The following is a 20,034-nucleotide window of genomic DNA, read 5'->3' on the forward strand; positions in this document are numbered from 1 at the left end:
GATTTACTGGAAGATAAAAAAAAACAAAAAACGACAAAAACTACATTCAAAGGTGGGAGTAGGTAAATACTGAATCATGAAGACGAGATCTACTAAGACTCCCGATAGCCTGAGGAAAAATAATAATTCTGAGTCACTAAGTCACGACCAAGACTGTAGGCTTACTGTTTGGAAGGCAGCTGTCTCCAAATCAAGATGTAATTTGTATGAATGTCTTGTTACAAAGCCTCTGCAGAGCTGAATGACTACTGCTGAGGATGAGAACCATTTGATTTCGGTGAATTGAAGCAGGGATGCATCTAAAGGTTGCAGGATAAACAGGACTGGACTTGGGAAACCCTGTTGTTGACAACTCTAAGATGTACATTCAGCAGCACATTTTCGTTTCCCCTGAATGACAAGAAAACACTTTTATTAAAACACACCATGTCTTATACAGTGACAGACTCTAATAATTTTTAGTTAGAAAAAACTTGTTTATCAGATCATGTTAGGTGTTACTGGCTCACCATTAATATGATGTTGCCACTAGATGGCAGTGCATCAGTGAAGAGAACCAATTTGTTTTTGCTATTGTTGAATTGGGATTCTTGAATTAAAGATCTCAAATCCACTGATATCTACTATAGATTATAAATATATGGAATATTTACCTTTAGGTGCATTACAACTCCAACCTTCAAGGTGCATACATTGATTAATTTTGTTTTCTATATAAAAACAGACTAAAAGCCAGTCGCATCACTCTGGTGATTCACAATGCCTAGTGCAGTGTAAGCAGTTGGTTGAGCAGAGAGCTCAGGCTGTGGTGTGTGGAAAATGCTAGTGGAGGCAGACAATGCCGCAGTCCGAGGCCTGACCAGCCCTCAGAGGGGCAGGGGTCGCCTCACTACGGCAACAGCCCCCCACCGTCTCCCTCCTTTCCTTCTCTTTTTGCGATCTGCCACAGGATGGGATCAGGGAGCACACTGAAGTTTGCCCTCTGCGAGGTGCTGCAGTTTGCTGGCCTGTGTGTGCCACTCTTCATCGTGATGCAGAGATTTGCCATCATTGTGGCAAAGGTCAAAGCATCTGCGCAGCCACCCAGCGACACCAGCACAGCTTACTGGCTGATCGTGGCCTCCTCAATCGCCTATGTCACCTCCACCGCCCTGCTGGTGTGGGTACCCCTGAAGTACTTGGTGTTTGTAAAAAAGAAGTTTCTTGTTGGGAGGAAGAAATGGTAAGTTTCCGATGTTCTTACTGTTTGTAGTCATCAACTTGGATCAGAGTGCAGCCCAGACTGGAACAAGACCGGTTGGTGTGAGACAAAACAGGCCTGTGACTGGTTTTAAGTTCATGTAAATACCATGAGTTAGCAACTTCTGTAACTGCCTCTGTCCTGCTCTCTTATCTTTTGTTGTCCTCACTTCAGGAGGCCTGTGGCCCTGGTATATGTAATCCTGTCCACGTTACCCTGCTTTGCCTTTCTCATTGCCAGCTCTGAGGTAAAAAACATGCAGAGAACTGTTTGATACATCTGTTTAGGTTTGGAGGACTTTGGAGCAAAGGTGACCATTAGCAAGAATCCCCTTGTTCTCAGGGGAATAATTTCTAACTTGATGGTTAAGAAACTACTGATAAGCAGCTTGGTTCCTCTTCCTGTCTATGCTGTCAAATCATCTATCCATGAGGCCCATTCTCACTTCCTTGTTGGCTGCAGTCCAGGCCTGATTTGCCGTTTTGTGAAGTTTTCTCAAAAGTTTGAACTGACCCTATGGCCCTTTGCTTATCCGGTGTCTTTTCCAAAAGAGCCGTAAATTCTGCTAAGATGGCCATCTTTGTCAGCTTTGTTCTGTGTTCCATCAATGTGAACTACTGACTCAAGCAAATACCATAGGTGCAAGAGATATAATGCAGCACATCAAGGTCATTCTTGCTGACTTAAAATGGAAAGGTTTGGGTCATTTGTAACTCAATTATCAATCCTAACCTAAACTCATTATTGTCATCTCATTGTTTGTCCAGGTTCAGATAAACAACAACATGAAACACGATACATTTACGGAGATCCCTGTGTCTTTGGTCTTCTTCTCCTTAATCTGCATTGATGTTGTGGAGAGGATACGAAACTGCAGATTGACCGGACAGGGTGAGAGCAAAACCAGCTCCTTTAATACCCAGTCATGTGCCCATTTAGAGGTAACTCCTATTGATATTAGATGATTTTTCAGAATAGAATACAGTGATAGATTGCTGACCTGTCCTCAGTGTATGTTGCCTCTTACTCATTGACAGCTGGAGGTAGGCCCCGGCATCCCTTGTAATCCTATTAGGACAAAGTACAATGAAGGAAATTATTATTATTTGAACACCTGATAATTTTGTAAGATTCCTCACTTGAAATATTAACAAGCTTTAATTTTATGGAAGTTTCAAGATCCAGAACAAACACACTACCTACTATAAAAAGTTCAAATATGACTATCATGCACATTTATCTTCTTTCTTCAAGTACCTTTTAAATCTCCATAACAGACCTTTTACAGTTTGATTCCATTGGTTGGTGAGGACCTTTTTTATGAATAATATATAATTCAGTGAACTAAATGTTCAGCAGAATAGAGTGGTGGAGGTGACAAAGGCATTGAAAGAGTAGGGGACACTGAATATGACTGTGTACCTTCAAATCTTGAATTAGAGTCTTCTTCATCCATCAAGAAAATTGAAGATGGATAACTAGTGACCATCAGTTAAAACTCACTCAGGAAAATCTTTGCTAGAAGCCAAAAAGTTGTCGTTTCCAAGCAGTAACCTTAGGATTTAGAGCAGTATTAAGGGTACAGAGGAGTAGAGTTCTGAAATGTGTACTTAGTTGTGACCAACAAGGAAAAAAAGTCTAGCTTCGCAAAAGAGACTTCAGTCAAGTTTTAAGCAATGGATGATCGAATAGTTATTTCACTCAGTGATGTGAATAGAGTCTTCATGTTTTTGTGAGATGACTGCTTGTTTTTTTTTTTTCATTTTTATGGCTTTGGGTTGAATTCTTTTTCAACACCTTTTTCTCATTTAGCCTTTTTTCATTGCAGCTAATGAAATGGGAAGAGATGTTGAAATCCCCTCCAATGTCTTAACTCATGTGGAACCAATAACACCAGTATCCCCCATCACTCCAGCTGTGTCAGGAGCTGCCGTTTCAGGACCAGCTGTGCCCGGCCCGGCTGTACCGCGGCCATCAATGCACAGGCAAAGTATGCCGAATCCTCTTCAGCCTGGAACAAGTCAGTTAAGTGACAGGAACCACAATGGAGGAGGGATACATCCGGAGATCAATGGTGCTATACCTGGAATAAATGGGACCCCTGGCCGGCCATTTATCATCTCTTCTCCTGAACTGAGCTCACCATCAATGAGTGGACCGGCTTATCATTTGTCTCCATACACCTACACGGGCCCTCTGAGGTTTCTAAGCATCAGTGACGCTCGAGCAGATGTGTTTGTTGATAGCTTTATGTTCTGGATGGATACGGTGGAGATGGTGAGGGTGGCAGGACATCCATTGGTCTACTATTCCGGCTGGGTCTTTCCCATCTACATCTTCAGCTATGTGTCCTGCTTACGTGTGGTGGTCATGCCCAACACCCCACTCCTTTCTTCTCTAGGAGTCGCTCTGCAGGACTTACCTTTCTTCTTCGTGCGTGTTAGCCTCATAGCCCTCTTCGGGTTTGTCACGCCCGTACTCTATCTGATGAAGAATCTGTTGGTCTGTCTGGCATTTGTCTACTTTAACTTCATGACCAAGCTGAGGGTATTTAACACAGAGAGGATGTTCTTTTGAAACCATGAATGCAAGGACAGAATACTGTCAGGAAATGCAACCTGATGGCATTCAGAAAGGGGTTCCACCAGTTTATAATTCATATTTAGCAATGGTATTCAAGGCAGATCACAACTGGATGCAAATACACCATATATGTCATAGAGTTTTATGACATAACCACTACATAGCAGTGAAAAAACAATAAATTACTAAAAGGACTAAATTGAATAATCTTTTAAATAAGAGGGTCTTTTAAGGAGGCAAAAGTTCAGTTTATCTGAATGAAATCTGGGACACTGGAGGCAATGTACAACCATCAGGCTCCACACTTCTTATCAGCCCTGGTACAGATTTGTACAAAGCTTTCCAGTACATTTGTATGTTATTTTAGTAGCATAATCTAGACTGAATTATTTTTAGAAAATTAAACTTTTTTGCTTTATTTTGCCAACTTGATCTGAGTGATTAGAAATTGGTTCACTACCTCTTCCCTTTAAAAATGACAATACAGGTCACTAATTTGATGAACACTATTTGAAATGGGAAAGGCAAGAAAAAGGGGCATTCAAGGAAAACAGATGGGATGTTGTTCTTTAGTAGTTTTAAAATAAAAAAAGTTACTTGTATAAGGAGGTCTGATTCTTCCCCTGATGAGATGCCACCCTGGGCATCTCACGGATATTTTGCTACTACAGTTAGAGATTAATTTCTTTAAAACCCCTTTTGGGTATCTTTACAAGGGAAACTAATCAAATTTAACCGTGAACAGCTCTGTTTTTAATAAAATTATGTAAGAAAAAATTTGTAAGAAATTTAAACACAACTTTCAATTACAAAGTGTTGAAAGAGCATATAGTTTTGCTCCCTAAAAAAGTGGTTTCCCTGTTAGTTGAAAAATAAAACATTCATTTTCTTAAAATAATAGTTTTAGAAAAGTGAAAATATTTGTGCTCAAATGTCATAGAACAGCTGGTGGAACCAAACAGTTTGCATTTGATTAATCAAAAATGTTTTGCTGACATAATCATTTAGTACTTTTCACAGGCCAAATGGGAGCTCTCAGGCAATGCAGACACATCAAGTGTCAATTAACTGCTGCAATATGTTTTATTAACTCCATGTGCAGATATACTGTTTGTACCCCTTTCTACTCCTTTTGCAAAAATGGTTGTATGACTATGACTGTATGCTATGTGTTTTAAACCATCATAATGTGTTGTGAATATGTGTCATATAATAAAACAGAGTTGTTTACATGAGATTTAAAAAAATATATCCATAAGAACATCTGTGTGAGTTTGTAATGTAGATATATTTATTTTGGTAAGATTATTAAAGAAACTCTGAAAATTTTAACTTTCATGTGTAATTCATGTTGAGCATAGATTTTTCCCTTTGTTCTCCCCCATTTAAACCGTTCACATTGGAATTTATACCATTTCTTCCCAACTGCATCCTGAGAGAAGAGGTTTCCTGCCATTCTTCCTGGCAACATTCCCATCACACAGATGAGCAACAGAGGGCATGGCTACAATGCACCTGCAAAGTGTGTTGTGGTTCAACACAAAGGCCTTCATCGTGTAGCAGTTTTGTTAAATTCAGGGCTTATAAATGTGGAAAAAATGTTTCTTCAACATCCCTAATATACATAACTCAGCGTCAATCGTAAATTTGCTGATGTGAGAAATAAGAATAAGTGAAACAAAGTCATGCAGACATAATTAAAATAAAATTCTATGCTATTTTCTGTATGAATTTGTGGATACCAATGATGATAAAATAGCCATTTCGTCTTCTAAACCTCACATAGCAAGATGTCTTTGTCTAGTACCTCTACCAATTTAGTTACATTTTTTAGCTTTATTGTTGATTCTTATCTGGTCGCATCTGGAAGAAATTCTTCTTAGTAATTGTTTTCCATTTTTGAAGTTGGAAATGAAGTAAATACATAAAAACGACATGTTTTGCAATTGCTAAGCTACCACAGATGAAGATACAAGACTTTAGGTAAATCACATTACAACATGTGATACCATAGGATATGTAACGTGATCTCCAGTGATTTAGCACACATAGGCTCTCTATGCATCTCTTTCAACAGACATGTAGCCAATTTACCCTGTATCCATATCACTGTTGCAACATTTCTGGACAGTCTTGCAGACCAGATTGGGATAATCTCTGCTTACTTCCCCAAACAGGAAGAAGGTTTTCCTTCCTGCATACTATGTATCTACAACTAGAATCAGCTCAGTAATCAATAAAATAAAGCCTGATTTGAGGGAATCCCATCAAAACTTAGACTGGCAAAGCAATGCAAACTTAAATTAGTCGTTCCTAAAAGCCAATGATTATTTGCAAGTCATCTTGATAAATTTTTTCGGATTGATTAGATACAATCCAGACATTAAAGATCTTTTAATAACTTGTCAAACCTAAAGGAAAACATTTGTTTCAGATGTTGTTCTTCTACAGGTCATTTTTTTGTATAGTAGTGAAAGCCTACTTCCTCTTATCTTTTTCCACAAAACTCTTTGAAATCCCAGGGGAAATGCAGACATCTGACCAACCATGTTACCACGTGACAGGATGTCCATCACTGTGATTAAGGGGACAGAGTCACCATGGTTCTGTCATTGCTGTTCTTTGTCGAGCAAATCTCCACTCAACAGACTCCCGTTCTCATGACTCGGAAACCTTCTGAGTCTAAACCAGACTTTGAGGATGTCACCTTTGTCAACATTTGCTCTGACTCTTTGTCTCCTGAAAGCCCTCCACATCAAAGCTGACATTGGTGAGTACCGTGGACACATCTGTTGATTCAATAAGTTTGGGTGAAATTCATCAACATATTTGTGTGGTTCTGTTGTTTTGCAGACAGTGGTATTTTTCTGATCTTCAACCAGGACCACAACAAGTGCATAAAGGTAGAAAGCGCCAGCTCCGTAACATTGGCACAGTGCAATCCCCGTGCCACAGAGCAGCAGTTTCGCTGGGTCTCAGAGTCTCGCCTTCTAAGTCTTTCCCTCAAGCTGTGTCTTGGAGCCACGGAAATTAAAGACTTGGTAAAGGTGCTTCTTTTTGAGTGCGACGAGAATAACAATCTTCAGCACTGGCAATGTAAGAATGAGACCCTCTTTGGTTTGAAAGACCAAGATCTGCACCTTAATTGGGGTAACTTCAAAGAGAAGAATGTAATAATCTACAAAGGCTCAGGGGCGTGGAGTCGCTGGAGGATATTTGGCACTCTGGGGGATCTTTGCTCAAAGGGGTTTCAAGGTAGGAGTTTCGGGTCTACAATAAAAGAATCTATCCAGCTTTCTGGAAAGCTTGGAGATGACTCAGATGGTTCCCCATACAATAATTTCCATGTAAGTGAGAGATGCACAGTCTCATTACATAAAAAAACAAATCAAACACTGGTGTAAGTAAAAGGCAAACAACTTGAAATGCAGCTCATCAAATAACTGACTGGGTGTGCCCAGCCCACTATGCATGCCCTCTGAATTTCACATTTCTTTAAGTAAAATCTGCTTTAATCAAAGTAGTCAGTTAGGTTAAATCATTAAAAGAGCTCTCACTTCTAAAAGTTTAAAATTTCCCCCTTTGACAGCTATTACAGCAATATTTATGGAAATACTGTTTTAACCTTAAAGTTATACTGTTAAATAACTTTCGAATGTGAGCCTTCGAATGAATTTCTTTTACATTCCCATGAGAATATATTTTTACCACTAGTTCCCAGCAGAGAAAATGTATGGGTTCTAATGTATCCCCCTCTGTTGCATTTTGTTTTGTTATTAAGTAGAAATAAAATATTATTGCAAATGAGATTACCACACACAGACACACACCCCAAACATTAGACTCTGCATTTCATGAATTGTATTTAGTGTTTTTCTTTATAAAACGGGTGTGCTGTCACAATGAAAATGGCATAAAATGGTAAAACAAGTACAAGAATAATGTTAAAATTTAAATATTGCAGTTTTGATAAGGACTGAAGCTGATCAGACCTCATCAATGTTTTAAATGGAGGACAAAAAACAAAGTGGTTCATAGAAAATTACTTTAAGTCAAAGGTTGTCAAAGCAGATATAAAATCCTGGCCGTTTATATACAAACTGGCATGCAGTGGATTTGGTTTGTCCTGTAACAGACAAAAAAATGTAGGGTACAAAATGACAAATGAGCTAAATGACCAACACTATGTCTAATGACAGGACAATAATAGATGCTATTGGGAGCTTTATAGTGATGTTTTTATAACAATATTTTTCCTGTTTTGTCTATGTTGACAGCATAATGACAATGATTCTACCCATATCCAATCTTTACATCTTCAGAGACCATTACCATAAGAGGCAATGCGTTTGGAGCCCCCTGTCAGTTTCCATTCAAGTTTGCTTCGAAATGGTACGCTGAATGCACAACAGATGGACGCACAGACGGGCAGCTGTGGTGTGCCACTGAGAAGGATTACGACACACAAAGGAAGTTTGGGTTTTGTCCAAATAAAGGTATGTCTGATTTTTTTTTTTCATTTATCATAAAGTTTCTCCTGGGTTTGTATTTTTGATCATTTTTGATATTTGTATTCTTAGTTATTCTTTGTTTCCTGTCATTTTGCTCATATTTTTATTAGACTCCCCTCTGTGCCATAACTCCTACGGCTTGCCTGTTTTATTTCTCTCTCAACTGCATCCTATCAATAATCAGCCACCGGTTCTCTATCCATTGAGCTTCCCTAGTATTTAAGCTTCTCGGTTTTCAGTCACTAACTGATGGATTCTTTCAGAGTTTCTTTCATGTTCCCTTGTACTTGTCCTCACACTGGTAGCCCAGTATTTCCATGACAATTTTTATGTTAATTCTTTCATTGAAATCTTTACTACTCTAATTTGTTGGCCCGATGCCCTTCAGTCCTTCTGGAAAACCATGACACTTACATTGTATTTATAAATTACTTTCCCTGAATTATTAGGTGAATTATAACTTTTTATACTTTCCTGGCATTTATCAGGGTCTTCCTTGGAATACTTGAACTTTCTGGTCACTAAAACTTCCCAGGTTCTTCCTAAAGCTAGTCTTACTCTCCTACATCTTAAAAACGTAATTTCCCCCCTTCTGGGTAGTTTGCTAAAAAGTACCTAGAAAATTATGGATAGTACCTGATTTTCCTTGTTGACTTATATATTTCTTACAATCCAGGATCTTTTGGTTGGGACACTGACCCAGTCACCAGGGTTCAGTATCAGAGGAATACACAGGCGACTCTGACATGGCACCAGGCCAGGATGAGCTGCCAGCAGCAGGGAGCAGATCTCCTCAGCATCGTAGAGCTGCACGAACAGTCATACATTTCAGGTATAAAGCAAATATTCAGTCAACTACCAATATGATCCAGCTGAAAATCAATCACCCTCTGATTTATGTGTTGATAAAGGGTTAACAAATCATTTGGGAGCATCTCTGTGGATTGGACTAAACAGCTTGGACTTTGAGAGTGGATGGCAGTGGAGCAATGGAAACCCATTCAGATATCTAAATTGGGCCCCAGGTTAGCTAAAGAACTTGATTCTACAACATTTATATATCAAATTGGAGTCAAAGAGGTTGTAACTAACAGTGAATCCTTCAGGTCATCCATCTTCAGTCCCTGGGGACAGCTGTGCAACTCTAAATACAAGAAAAGCATCAAAATGGGAAAGCAGTGCTTGCAGCAAAAAACTTGGCTATATTTGCGGTAAAGGAAACTCTACCAGTCTGCCTCCACCACCAGGTAAATTGTTTAGAGAACATATATCAAGATGATCCTTTTTAGGGCAATGCATCTGTATTTGCATGTGTTCTTACTTCTATTTGTCCTTAATTTCTAGATAAAGGGCCCAGCTTCTGCCCGAGTCACTGGGTGCCCTATGGAGGACAATGTTATTACCTGGAGAGGAGTAAAAAGACGTGGAGGGACGCTTTGGCAGCATGTCACAAAGAGGAAGCAGATTTGGCCAGCATAAGCAACATAGAAGAGCAGAGCTTTATTATAACACAGTCAGGATATTGTAGGTGGTGATTTACATTACTAGAAGTCTAAAGTAGTTATAAAGCAACCAGAATTTGGTGGTACACTACACAAATATCTACAACATGAATTCAGTGTTTGGTGGTGGGCAGCTAAAATACACTTTCTTCTAAGTCAGGAAGTTCTCACCTTATTGACTCTAAAATGGCAAACATTGCTAAGTGGTACTACTTTTTACTTTTAATGTTGTTACACACTAATGTTTTTATTAGTTGCATTAAAATTTTTAAATCTTCAGTCGAAATAGGAAAATTCAAATTTTTAGCATTTGCTTTTTGTGTATTTGTTTTCCAAATAAATGGTACGACAGTTATTTGGAAAGGTAAAAATGCCCATAAAACAAATATAACTGTAGAATTTGTTTTAAATGTGAAATATCAAAAGATATCTGCATAAAGATATCTATGGAGATATCTTGTCTGAGGGACTTTACAAGTCTCACTTCCTGATGTTTATAACTTAGTAAAACATGGGGAAAAAAGACTATTCACCAAAACATGTTGATATCTATATCTTTTAAGCAAATTAAAAGTTTGAAACAAATACATCTGTGACAAACAAGGCTGGATGAATTATTTTAGTAATTAAACAAAACAAACAAAAAAATGTCTTCCATTCACTTCCATCTCTGTGTTTTTCACCTCAGTACAGACAGATGTGCTCTGGATTGGGCTGAATGATCAGAGGAACCCGATGTTGTTTGAATGGTCTGATCACTCTCATGTGACCTTCACCAACTGGCAGAGTGATGAACCATCTCATGCTATCAACCACCAGGAGGACTGTGTCTTGATCCGAGGAAAGGTAACATCTATAACTGTCCTGTTGTAAAGACAGCAGTTAATGGATATGCTATAATTGTTTCCATATTTCTCATGAAGGATGGAAAGTGGGCAGATCACATGTGTGAGAAGACATATGGATATATTTGTAAGAAGAAAGCTTCCACAAAACCGACTGGAGGTACCCAAGAGGAAATCAATACAGGATGCAAGCTTGTGAGTAATGTGGCTTAAACTTAATAAAACATAGAAGTGATACAATTCAATGCATTAAGTACTTTGGTTTTGTAGGGCACCACTAGATTTGGTTCCTTTTGCTATGAGATTGGACGTGAAACAAAAACGTTTGCAGAGGCAATGCAGGCATGCTCAAAAGGGGGTTCAAACCTTGTAGACATTGCTGACAGGTAGGAACCATTATTAATCTTGCAACTAAATGACCTTAAATCTAATGAAATGATAAAAATATTACTAAAAATTTTGTTCAGATACTATTTATAGCGCTTTGTGCTGAAACACTCATCAATTCTTGCTTTTTCAAAACAGATATGAGAATGCTTTTCTCATCAGTTTAGTGGGACTGAGACCAGAAAAGTATTTTTGGACGGGGATGTCCAACACAGAGGACAGGAATATTTTCAAGTGGACAACAAGAAGAAAGGTTACCTTTACTCATTTCAATGTTGGCATGCCAGGTAATGTCCATATTCTTTAATTATTAAGCTTTCTATCTTTATAGTTACATTTATGTATATGTTTCTTACAGCGGGTGTTTTGAATTACCGTATGTTGCATCTGAAAAGTGTAAAATAAACATACCTTGTCTCAATGATACTTTTTTAAACTATAGATTTGCTTAGTTGACCTCGGTTTGTAGTTTTTACTTAGCAAATGAAAAAATTTGAGCATAAACAAGCAGTCTTTTTTTAGATTTATTGGTAAATGTGTACATCTTCAATATAGTTCTGCATGTGAATCTAATTTATATTTGTTGTTTCTAAATGACTAGAACTAAGATGAGTTTATACTTTTTTCTTTCTGGAAAAAAAAGACAGAAAACAGGGGTGTGTTGCCATGACAACTGGGACTTTTGCTGGTTTATGGGATGTTATCAGCTGCAGCAACAAAGAGAAGTATATTTGCAAAAAGAAGGCAGAGGGTGTGCTTGCGACAACCGTCCGACCGACCACCCCACCACTGACCTGTGCCTCTGGTTGGACGCCTGTTGCTAAAAGGAATGTCTGCTATAAAGTAAGAAAGAAGTTGTGAATGTTTTGTTTTTTTAATAATATGATGGTACTTGTAAAAAAAGAAAAATACATTTTCTTTTTTATTTGAAAGGTTTACAAGAAAATGAAGGAGAATAAAAAGACTTGGCAGGAAGCACAGGACTTCTGCAAAGCCATTGGTGGAAACCTGATCAGCATACTGAGTATTAGGGACTTAGACAATATGAAGTATGTTAACCTGCACTGACATCCTTGTTGGAGCTTCCTATATTTGGCAGTTCAAAAGTTCCTCCGCAAATATGTTTTCTGTTTTCTTGTAGTGTTTACAGTACTGATGCAGTCTGGATAGGCCTGAGACACATGGGTCCCAATCAAGGTTTTGTCTGGAGTGATGGATCACCTGTAAGACATGCAGCATTTACGGCAATAATAATAATTAAAAAGTTGTGACTGATCGTTTTAACTCTAATTATTCTTTTTCTCCTAAAAACTGTAATCTAGTTCAGTTTTGAGAGCTGGGGCTATGGAGAACCAAACAACCACAATGACAACGAACAGTGTGCAGAAGCTCAGTTTTACTATGGACATCACTGGAACGATCGGAACTGTGACTTCTACAACGATTGGATCTGCCAGATACCCAAAGGTAAAACTCGATGTCCCAACGAGAAACAACGCGTAAACAAAGCTTTTCGCTTCAACGTACTGGCAACACTTAGCTTTAAATCAGTCCTTTTTTACTGTTTTATTGTAAACAGTTTTTTGACGAGAAAAATTTACCAACTTCACCTCAATCAACTATTGCTAAGTACAGATAATGAGCTCAAATTGTGTTTTTTTATTTGTTTGTTTGTTTGCTTTTGTTTTGTTTGTGTTGTCACAATTATATTCCTGTCTTGGAGGTGACTTTCCTTGAAATCATCAAAGTTAGGCTCATAATTATGACTCAAGGAGTGAAATATGTGCTAGCGAGTCAACATTTTGAATGTAGCACCCCATTAAATTCCCCAGGTGTCACAAAATTGTTGTTAATTTTATTCCATTTTCAGGGGTGACTCCCAAACCTGTACCAGTCTTCATTGTAGAAGGTAGGTTTCAACATTATGACCATTTTCATCAGAAAAAAAAGAAAAAAAAAATCAAGGAACAAGTCGAAACCTAAAGGGTAGAATAACAGTCACCTGGTTTGTTGAAAATAGAAACCAGGATTCACATGTCAGTTTTAGTAAATTAATAATGTAATAAAAGGCAAAAACACAGCTGGAAATAAAAGATGCAAACATAACCCTTGGAATACTTACCAAATTGTGATAAGCTAACACTCATATTTATGTGAACTAAGAAAACTGTGGATCAAACAAAATGAGAAGCAATCTTAAGACACCAACTAATATTGTTGACCTGTAAAGCTCTTTGTTCTCTTTCCAGTATTCAACACCACAGAAGATGGGTGGCTCATATATAATGACAGTCATTACCACATAAACAAAAACAAGTTATCAATGGAAGCTGCAAGAGATTACTGTAAAAAGAACTTTGGTGAACTTGCAGTCATAACAGCAGAAAGTGAAAGGAAGTTCCTCTGGAAACAAGTGAGAATTGCATTTTATTACTAAATAAGGGAGGTCAGAATGACCATAATACTTGGTTTTTAAGTTATTAACAATAGTTTTTGATTTAAAGTTTCTCTCATGTTTATGTTTGCATAGTTATCAAGGCGCTCTGAAGCGCAACAAAATACACAATACTACATTGGTTTGGTTGTGAACTTGGATCAGTCCTTCAGGTAAATAAATTAATTAGGGCAATTGAGTTGACTACAGAATTTGTCAGTAGATTCAATTTAGTCTTTTTAAATTAAATATTTCCCTATTTTATCTATTGTTTTCAGTTGGGTAGACGGAACACCAGTAACTTACACTGCATGGGAAAACAATGAGCCAAACTTTGCAAATAATGATGAAAATTGCGTAACAATGTACACAAGCATGGGTAAGTCTGATTCAGATAAACTTTGAATATTTACTGTCGTCACTTTGCTTTATAAATTCTGTATTTGTAGGTTATTGGAATGATATCAACTGTGGTCTGGAGCTACCTTCAATTTGCAAAAGAAGAGGCAGTTTTATTAATACAACAATGGCACCCACTACCCCTCCTAAAGGGGGATGTGCACCTGAGTGGCTTACCTTTAAAGGAAAGGTATTATTACATGTTTGGCACATATTTTCTCACTGTAGTTTCCCAGTAAATTCTGTTTACAAATTCTTAGGATATTGAAAGTGACGCTAGCGAATAAAATTTGACTTGTAAACTCAGTGCTACAAATTCTTTGCGGATAAGAAGAACTGGAAAGATGCCAGAACCCACTGCCAGAAAGAGGGAGGAAATCTTGTGTCTATCACCAGTGAGAAAGAGCAAGGTCAGCACCTATACTGTCTCATAGATACTCATAAAAGACAGATTTTATTGGCTTTGCACAAGATTCACAAACTAAATCAATCTTAACTTGTATAAGTTTACCAGAGAGTTGTCTAAAACCTAGGCACAATTTTAGTTCTGCTCTTGTGTTTATATTTGCAATTTAAAGTTCAGATTTGACTTATTTAGAACCCAAAAATAGCTTTGTAATTTCAACCAACAGTCTTTTGAGTTTTTGCACATGCATTTCACGCAAGTTGAGAATTGCCGTCTTTTCTTTTTCAGCATTCCTAACAACACAAATGCTGAGCCAAAAGGAGGATCTGTGGCTAGGCATGAATGACATCAATTGGGAAATGAATTTTGTGTGGACAGATGGCAGAGCCATTTTATTCACCAACTGGGCCAAGGGACACCCCACATCAACACCTGATGGACGCTACTTTCTGGATGAGGTTTTTGCAACTTTATTGAAGTGCTAGCCTTCAATTCATTTGCGGTTATATTTACTTTACATTTTGTTCTTTCATAATAGTTGTTTTGTAATTTAGTAAACCATGTATTTTTTCAATGCTGTCTGTCATAATATTTGTCGTCTTTTTGAGGCTCCCATAGATTTTCTTCATCATAGTTTTATGTGGAAATACTTAAAATTCAGACTTCTTACTAGAGTGTTTTCAAACTGGCACAAAAATGATCTTAATCTGATTGAACAAGTCCTTAATTTTCACTCCCACTTTGCAATAGAAATGCTAGATACGATAGAGATATGAATATTAATGCTACATTACAAATACAGATTGTGTTTTAGGCTTTGCTCTTTATAGAGCTTTGCTTTTATAGGCTTTGCCAGAACTATTCATTTATTGGATTAAATAAATAAATAATAAACCAAAATAGGTTTTGTAAATTTTGAAAAGAAAAGGGAAACTCATTTAACTTTTCTGTCTTCTTCCTGAGGTGTTTGACTGTGTGATCATGGTTGGCAGCACCCTCAAAATAAAAGGACAGTGGAAAGTGGAAGACTGTGGTGAAAAACGTAACTTTGTCTGTAAAAAGAATGTTGGTGAGTAACGTATGGCCTTACAGCAGAGAAATAAAAATAAAATGAGTAAAAATAAAATAGAATAGAATTATGTTCCAGCCATACTATTGTTAATATCCTTTGCATTTTAATGACATATGAAACTAGGGCTACACTGTTCCAGCTTTGCCTTTCTATGCAGCTGTGACATATGCAATCTGATGTCCAATTCAACCAGAAGGCACAATTTTTTTTAAAAAACATTAAGTTTGAATAATTTTTCACTTTCTAAGTTCACAAAAAATTAAACTCTATTTATGGCCCTGTTCAGACAAGCCATCTTTGTGTAATTTTCTACAATAAAGCCTAGAAAATAAATAAGGTTTAATTCAATATATGTTGTAATTGAACACAAAGTGAGGAAAAGACAGGCCTCTAAGGTAAAATCACAAAAAAAAAAACACATCTAAATCTTGTTGGTTTAGATTTAGATTTGGGGTACAAATGGCACAGTTTGTGCCATTTGTACCCCAATGGCACAAACTGGAAGTAGCACAACTTCAGCAATGTGTGATTTCTTCAGCAGTAGTACTGCTTGAAGTCCTTTACTGCCAGAGGCAGTTCATTATGGCCTTTCATTTTGTTTGGAGACAGAACTGTTTTTTAAAACACGTTAAAGAAAGATGCAATGCCAGGATTTCTAGAATAAAACTGCAAAGACCACCGACTCACATGTCTTGTTTGTGCAGATTCCCAGATTGTGGTGCCAGCCACCACTGTTTCACCAAAGTCCTTTTACAAGATTGGCAATGACTCCTACAAACTGGTGGCCCAGAAGATGAGATGGGATGAGGCTCGGAGACAATGCCAGGCAGACGATTCAGAGCTGGCCAGTATCCTGAACCCTATGATCCAGGCTTTCGTCACCTTGCAGATTTCCACACTCAAAGAGCCAGTTTGGATCGGCCTCAACAACAATGTGGTAAGCCTGCTTTTAAACATTTCCACCAGAATTATATTTTAAGCATAAAACCTTTCTAGTTTTGTGCTAATTGTCAATTATTTTCCTTCCAGACTGGAGGTCGCTTTAAGTGGGTCGATAACTGGCTTCTCTCTTACACCAAATGGGGCAAGAATGAGCCAAAAAACCATGGTTGTGTGTATATAGATATTGATAACACATGGAAGACAACAGAATGCTCCAGTACTTACTATTCAATCTGCAAAAGGTCACAAGGTAAGCAAATCTCTTAGTTACCTTTACAGCCATTCACTGCCTACACTACAGAATAACAGATCTTACCTCTTTTTCAGACTTGGCGCCGACTGAACCGCCACAGCTTCCTGGCAACTGTCCAGAGCCAAAGAAGGACAGATCCTGGATGCCTTTTAGGGGTCACTGTTATTATTTTCTGGCCTCGGTGGTTGAAAATTGGGCTCATGCCTCAGTTGAATGTATAAAACTAGGTAAGTTGTGAAAACTTTGCACACACTTCCTTTATCTCAACGAGTGAATTCCACCAACATGTGTTTGGGTTTTTTAGGTGCTTCTCTAGTGAGCATTCAGGACCCCATTGAGGCAGAATTCATACAGAAGAATATTGAAAGCCTGCAAGATGAAGCCAAAACTTTCTGGATTGGTCTCTACAAGTCCCGTGACAGTGAGCATTGGGCTAATTTCAGACTTTTTTGACTTAAAAAATGTAATATTGTGCTTAAAAAACATGAACGTCTCATGTTAAAAAACATGAATTGTCTCTTTTTTTGAGAAAATTATTGTGGTGGCATTTTGTGGTGATTACTTTTTTTCAGTTTCTCTACACAGGCTTAATTCAGAGTGTTTATGCTTGTTTTTAAGTCCTATTGTCATGGCCTGAGCTTTAACTCCCTTAAACACCACCATGCATAGATTTGGTTTAAACATGCACACTATTAAAAACTCATTGTGGAGGTTGCAGTTCAATCATCTCCTGGTCATGCATATTTGTTTGTCTGATTATTGTTTCTCTGCTTTAGATGAGTGGATGTGGATCGATAACAGTGTTGTGGACTATACCAACTGGAAAATAGGAATGCCAAAGTCCGACTCATGTGTGAATATCCATTCTGACAGCGGAGAGTGGAGCACAAACAGCTGCAGCAGATACAGGTCTTACATCTGTAAAAGGCCTAAAGGTGAGTTTAACCTGCTGCTCTGTTATTTATATCTATATTTGGCACTTACACTGAGATCTTGGCATATTTCTACAGCCATTCCACCTACATCAAGGCCTCAGTTTGTAGGTAAGTAAATGAAGCAATTTATTCCATAGCATAATTAAAATTAATTATAGATCATTGTGTCTAATTTATGATTTTGTTTCTTTGGCAGTTCAAACTGTTAAAAAAGCATCATCACATGGCTCTGCTGGCATCACAGTGGCTATTGTGCTGATTGTCATAGCCATAGTCGGACTCGTTGCCTTTCTCCTGTTTCGCAAACGGATACGGTTACCCATGACGACCCTGGCCGAGTGCACTTTTGACAACAAGCTGTACTTCAACAATCCAAATCGAGTGCCTGTGGATACTAAAGGCCTGGTGGTCAACATAGAGCAGAACGAACAAGCATGAGGAGACAGCACAATAACAAATGATTCTAAATTATCTTGATTACCTTCAGTTTATGAGGAAACTGGCTGAAAGACTTTGATTACACTAATTGAAAGGTCATGATGCTAGAAACCAAACTCCATTGAGTTTATGTTCATATATGTATATATACAAACACTGTATTGCCAAAAGTATGGAATCACCCCTCCGAAAAATATAGTTTAGTGTGTAAAATCAGAGCACCTACAGTAGCCATACAGACTCCCTCTGCAAACATTGGTCATACCGTAATAAGTAGATGTGTAATAGGTTCAGTTGTGACATTTCCTCACTTCTAAACACACCACAGTCAACTGTTAGTATTGTAATAAACTGGGAGCAACACAGATCTTCTGTACACATATGGTGCACAGTAGTCCACAATTTTCTAGAGTGCCAATATCTACAAACCTCCAAACTTCCTGTGTCCTTCAGGTTACTTCAGTGAATGAGTTTCCATTGCCAAGAAAACTGTATCTAAGCTTTGCATCACCAAGTGCAATGCAAAGTGTCAGATGCAGCAAGGAAAAGAGGGCAGTTAAGTTTGGGATTTTCCCTTTCCTATCACAACATGACTTTACACCACAAAGCAAGGGCCAGAAAGCCATGGATGAATGAGCTTTGTGTGAAATAAATTTATTTCCCTCCACAGAGTCCTGACTCCAACTTGACAGAGCATCTTTGTGATGAATTAGAGCAGAGACTGTGAGCAGGGCCTTCCTGTCCAACACCAGTGTCTGACCTTCCAAATATATTTATAAAGAAATAGCTAACAATTAAAGTATACAAATTCTTAACCCTTTCGGAGACTCATAAAGATTGACATTTTTAAGATCATATTAAGAAAAAATAATAAATAAATAAATAAAATTATTGCAGGTAAATTCATGCATGTATGAAGGCAAATATACTAATAATTTTGGCTACATAGTGTATGTAACAGTTTAATATGCACCGAAATTGGTGACAAATCAGTGTAGTTGTGAATATTTACATGTTCAAAATCATGAAAAGAATATCTGTCTTTCAAGATCAACAGATCTTCCTCAGATGTGATGCTTGTTAATATTTGCTACAGACCATTCAGTACTCCTTACACTATTGTAAATAGATACTGAATAAATAAAAAATGATTAAAGTGACTTTTTTGCCTATATTTTTCTACAGAACCCTATTAGAAGCAATGTGGAGTTGAATAACATTTTCTGAGCTTGGTTTACAAATGTACAAAGGATGTTAATCTTTTTATCAAAGATTAGAGTGAATAGAGGATGAAATACCATATAAGGTGAAAAGGGAGGAAAGAGACTGATAGTCCTTTTTGTTTTCAAGGGTTCCTAAAAGTGGGAAATGAAGACAATTCGAAATGGGGGCAGTAAAATCTGCTTCAGCTTTGTAAAATACTGTTTGAAAGAGCTTAATTGTACTGTTACTGTTTCCTTCCCATTCTTAACACGGTTGTAGATTACAACTTTTACCAGTTTGCAGTAGTTTACTCACACTACTGTTGCTGGTAATTTACTGTGAATGCAATAATGCACTGAAAAATAACATAATATGAAACAATTGCTAAATTACGTTAATTATGAGTATAATCTATTTAAGTGGTTGTTACTGAATACTGATACATTTTACAAAGAAAAAGGTAAATGGTGGTGTTTTAATAGGTTTTTCCAGGAAGTGAGGAAAAATATCATCTGTAACAGTACTGAACTTTACACAGCTAAAATCAGACCTTCTTTAAACATCAGTGCAGATCTGAGCCAGGCTATAAAATGTAGAATTAGTAATTAATCACAACTACCATAATCTCACACCCACTACTAATCTTAATGTTGTAAATGAAGCTGTGACCCCTTTAATGCTCTCACAGCTAATCTTCAGGGACTGAGTCAACTCTTTTTCTTCCAAGACAGCTTTACCAGCTACACCAACACTCAAAAAGTCTCCCAAAATAAACCTTCTGGTGATCCAACAAAGACAATCTGTTGTTGGAGATAAACAAAGCTGGATTCAGCAGCTGCGAAGAGCAGAGCAGACTGGTAGTCTGATGTGCCAGGTGTCAGTGT

The 20,034-nt window shown here is 37.6% G+C and overlaps 2 protein-coding genes across 2 annotated transcripts; both read left to right on the forward strand.

Annotated features, from left to right (window-relative positions):
• Positions 1–889: 889 nt before the first annotated feature.
• On the forward strand, positions 890–4,382 carry tmem236 (transmembrane protein 236). The gene is made up of 4 exons (XM_005798613.2): positions 890–1,222; positions 1,415–1,487; positions 2,008–2,131; positions 3,069–4,382. The coding sequence occupies exons 1-4, from the start codon at positions 951–953 to the stop codon at positions 3,815–3,817; spliced, it is 1,218 nt and encodes a 405-aa protein (XP_005798670.1). The 5' UTR covers positions 890–950; the 3' UTR covers positions 3,818–4,382.
• Positions 4,383–6,423: 2,041 nt separating this feature from the next.
• mrc1 (mannose receptor C-type 1) lies at positions 6,424–19,107 on the forward strand. The gene is made up of 30 exons (XM_023326652.1): positions 6,424–6,593; positions 6,677–7,078; positions 8,146–8,319; positions 9,011–9,166; positions 9,246–9,359; positions 9,441–9,581; positions 9,679–9,858; positions 10,525–10,682; positions 10,760–10,876; positions 10,952–11,067; positions 11,207–11,355; positions 11,712–11,911; positions 12,002–12,117; positions 12,210–12,291; positions 12,391–12,535; positions 12,939–12,977; positions 13,318–13,481; positions 13,599–13,675; positions 13,781–13,881; positions 13,952–14,091; positions 14,209–14,311; positions 14,596–14,765; positions 15,271–15,376; positions 16,084–16,316; positions 16,409–16,571; positions 16,649–16,801; positions 16,879–16,995; positions 17,351–17,509; positions 17,585–17,617; positions 17,706–19,107. Exons 1-30 carry the CDS (start codon positions 6,524–6,526, stop codon positions 17,945–17,947), a joined length of 4,320 nt encoding a protein of 1,439 aa, XP_023182420.1. The 5' UTR covers positions 6,424–6,523; the 3' UTR covers positions 17,948–19,107.
• The last annotated feature ends 927 nt before the right edge of the window (positions 19,108–20,034 follow it).

This window comes from Xiphophorus maculatus, chromosome 21 (assembly GCF_002775205.1).
Source record: "Xiphophorus maculatus strain JP 163 A chromosome 21, X_maculatus-5.0-male, whole genome shotgun sequence".
Taxonomy (NCBI): domain Eukaryota; kingdom Metazoa; phylum Chordata; class Actinopteri; order Cyprinodontiformes; family Poeciliidae; genus Xiphophorus; species Xiphophorus maculatus.

What these genes read in the sequence shown, in the direction of transcription:
- tmem236 (XM_005798613.2), top strand. Translation starts at nt 951, where the DNA reads ATGGGATCAGGGAGCACACTGAAGTTTGCCCTCTGCGAGGTGCTGCAG. An exon ending in CTTGTTGGGAGGAAGAAATG is followed by an intron (nt 1,223 to 1,414) that starts GTAAGTTTCCGA and finishes TCCTCACTTCAG; the next exon opens with GAGGCCTGTGGCCCTGGTAT. An exon ending in CTGCAGATTGACCGGACAGG is followed by an intron (nt 2,132 to 3,068) that starts GTGAGAGCAAAA and finishes TTTTCATTGCAG; the next exon opens with CTAATGAAATGGGAAGAGAT.
- mrc1 (XM_023326652.1), top strand. Translation starts at nt 6,524, where the DNA reads ATGTCACCTTTGTCAACATTTGCTCTGACTCTTTGTCTCCTGAAAGCC. An exon ending in TTGCTCAAAGGGGTTTCAAG is followed by an intron (nt 7,079 to 8,145) that starts GTAGGAGTTTCG and finishes TTACATCTTCAG; the next exon opens with AGACCATTACCATAAGAGGC. An exon ending in GTGTCTTGATCCGAGGAAAG is followed by an intron (nt 10,683 to 10,759) that starts GTAACATCTATA and finishes TTTCTCATGAAG; the next exon opens with GATGGAAAGTGGGCAGATCA.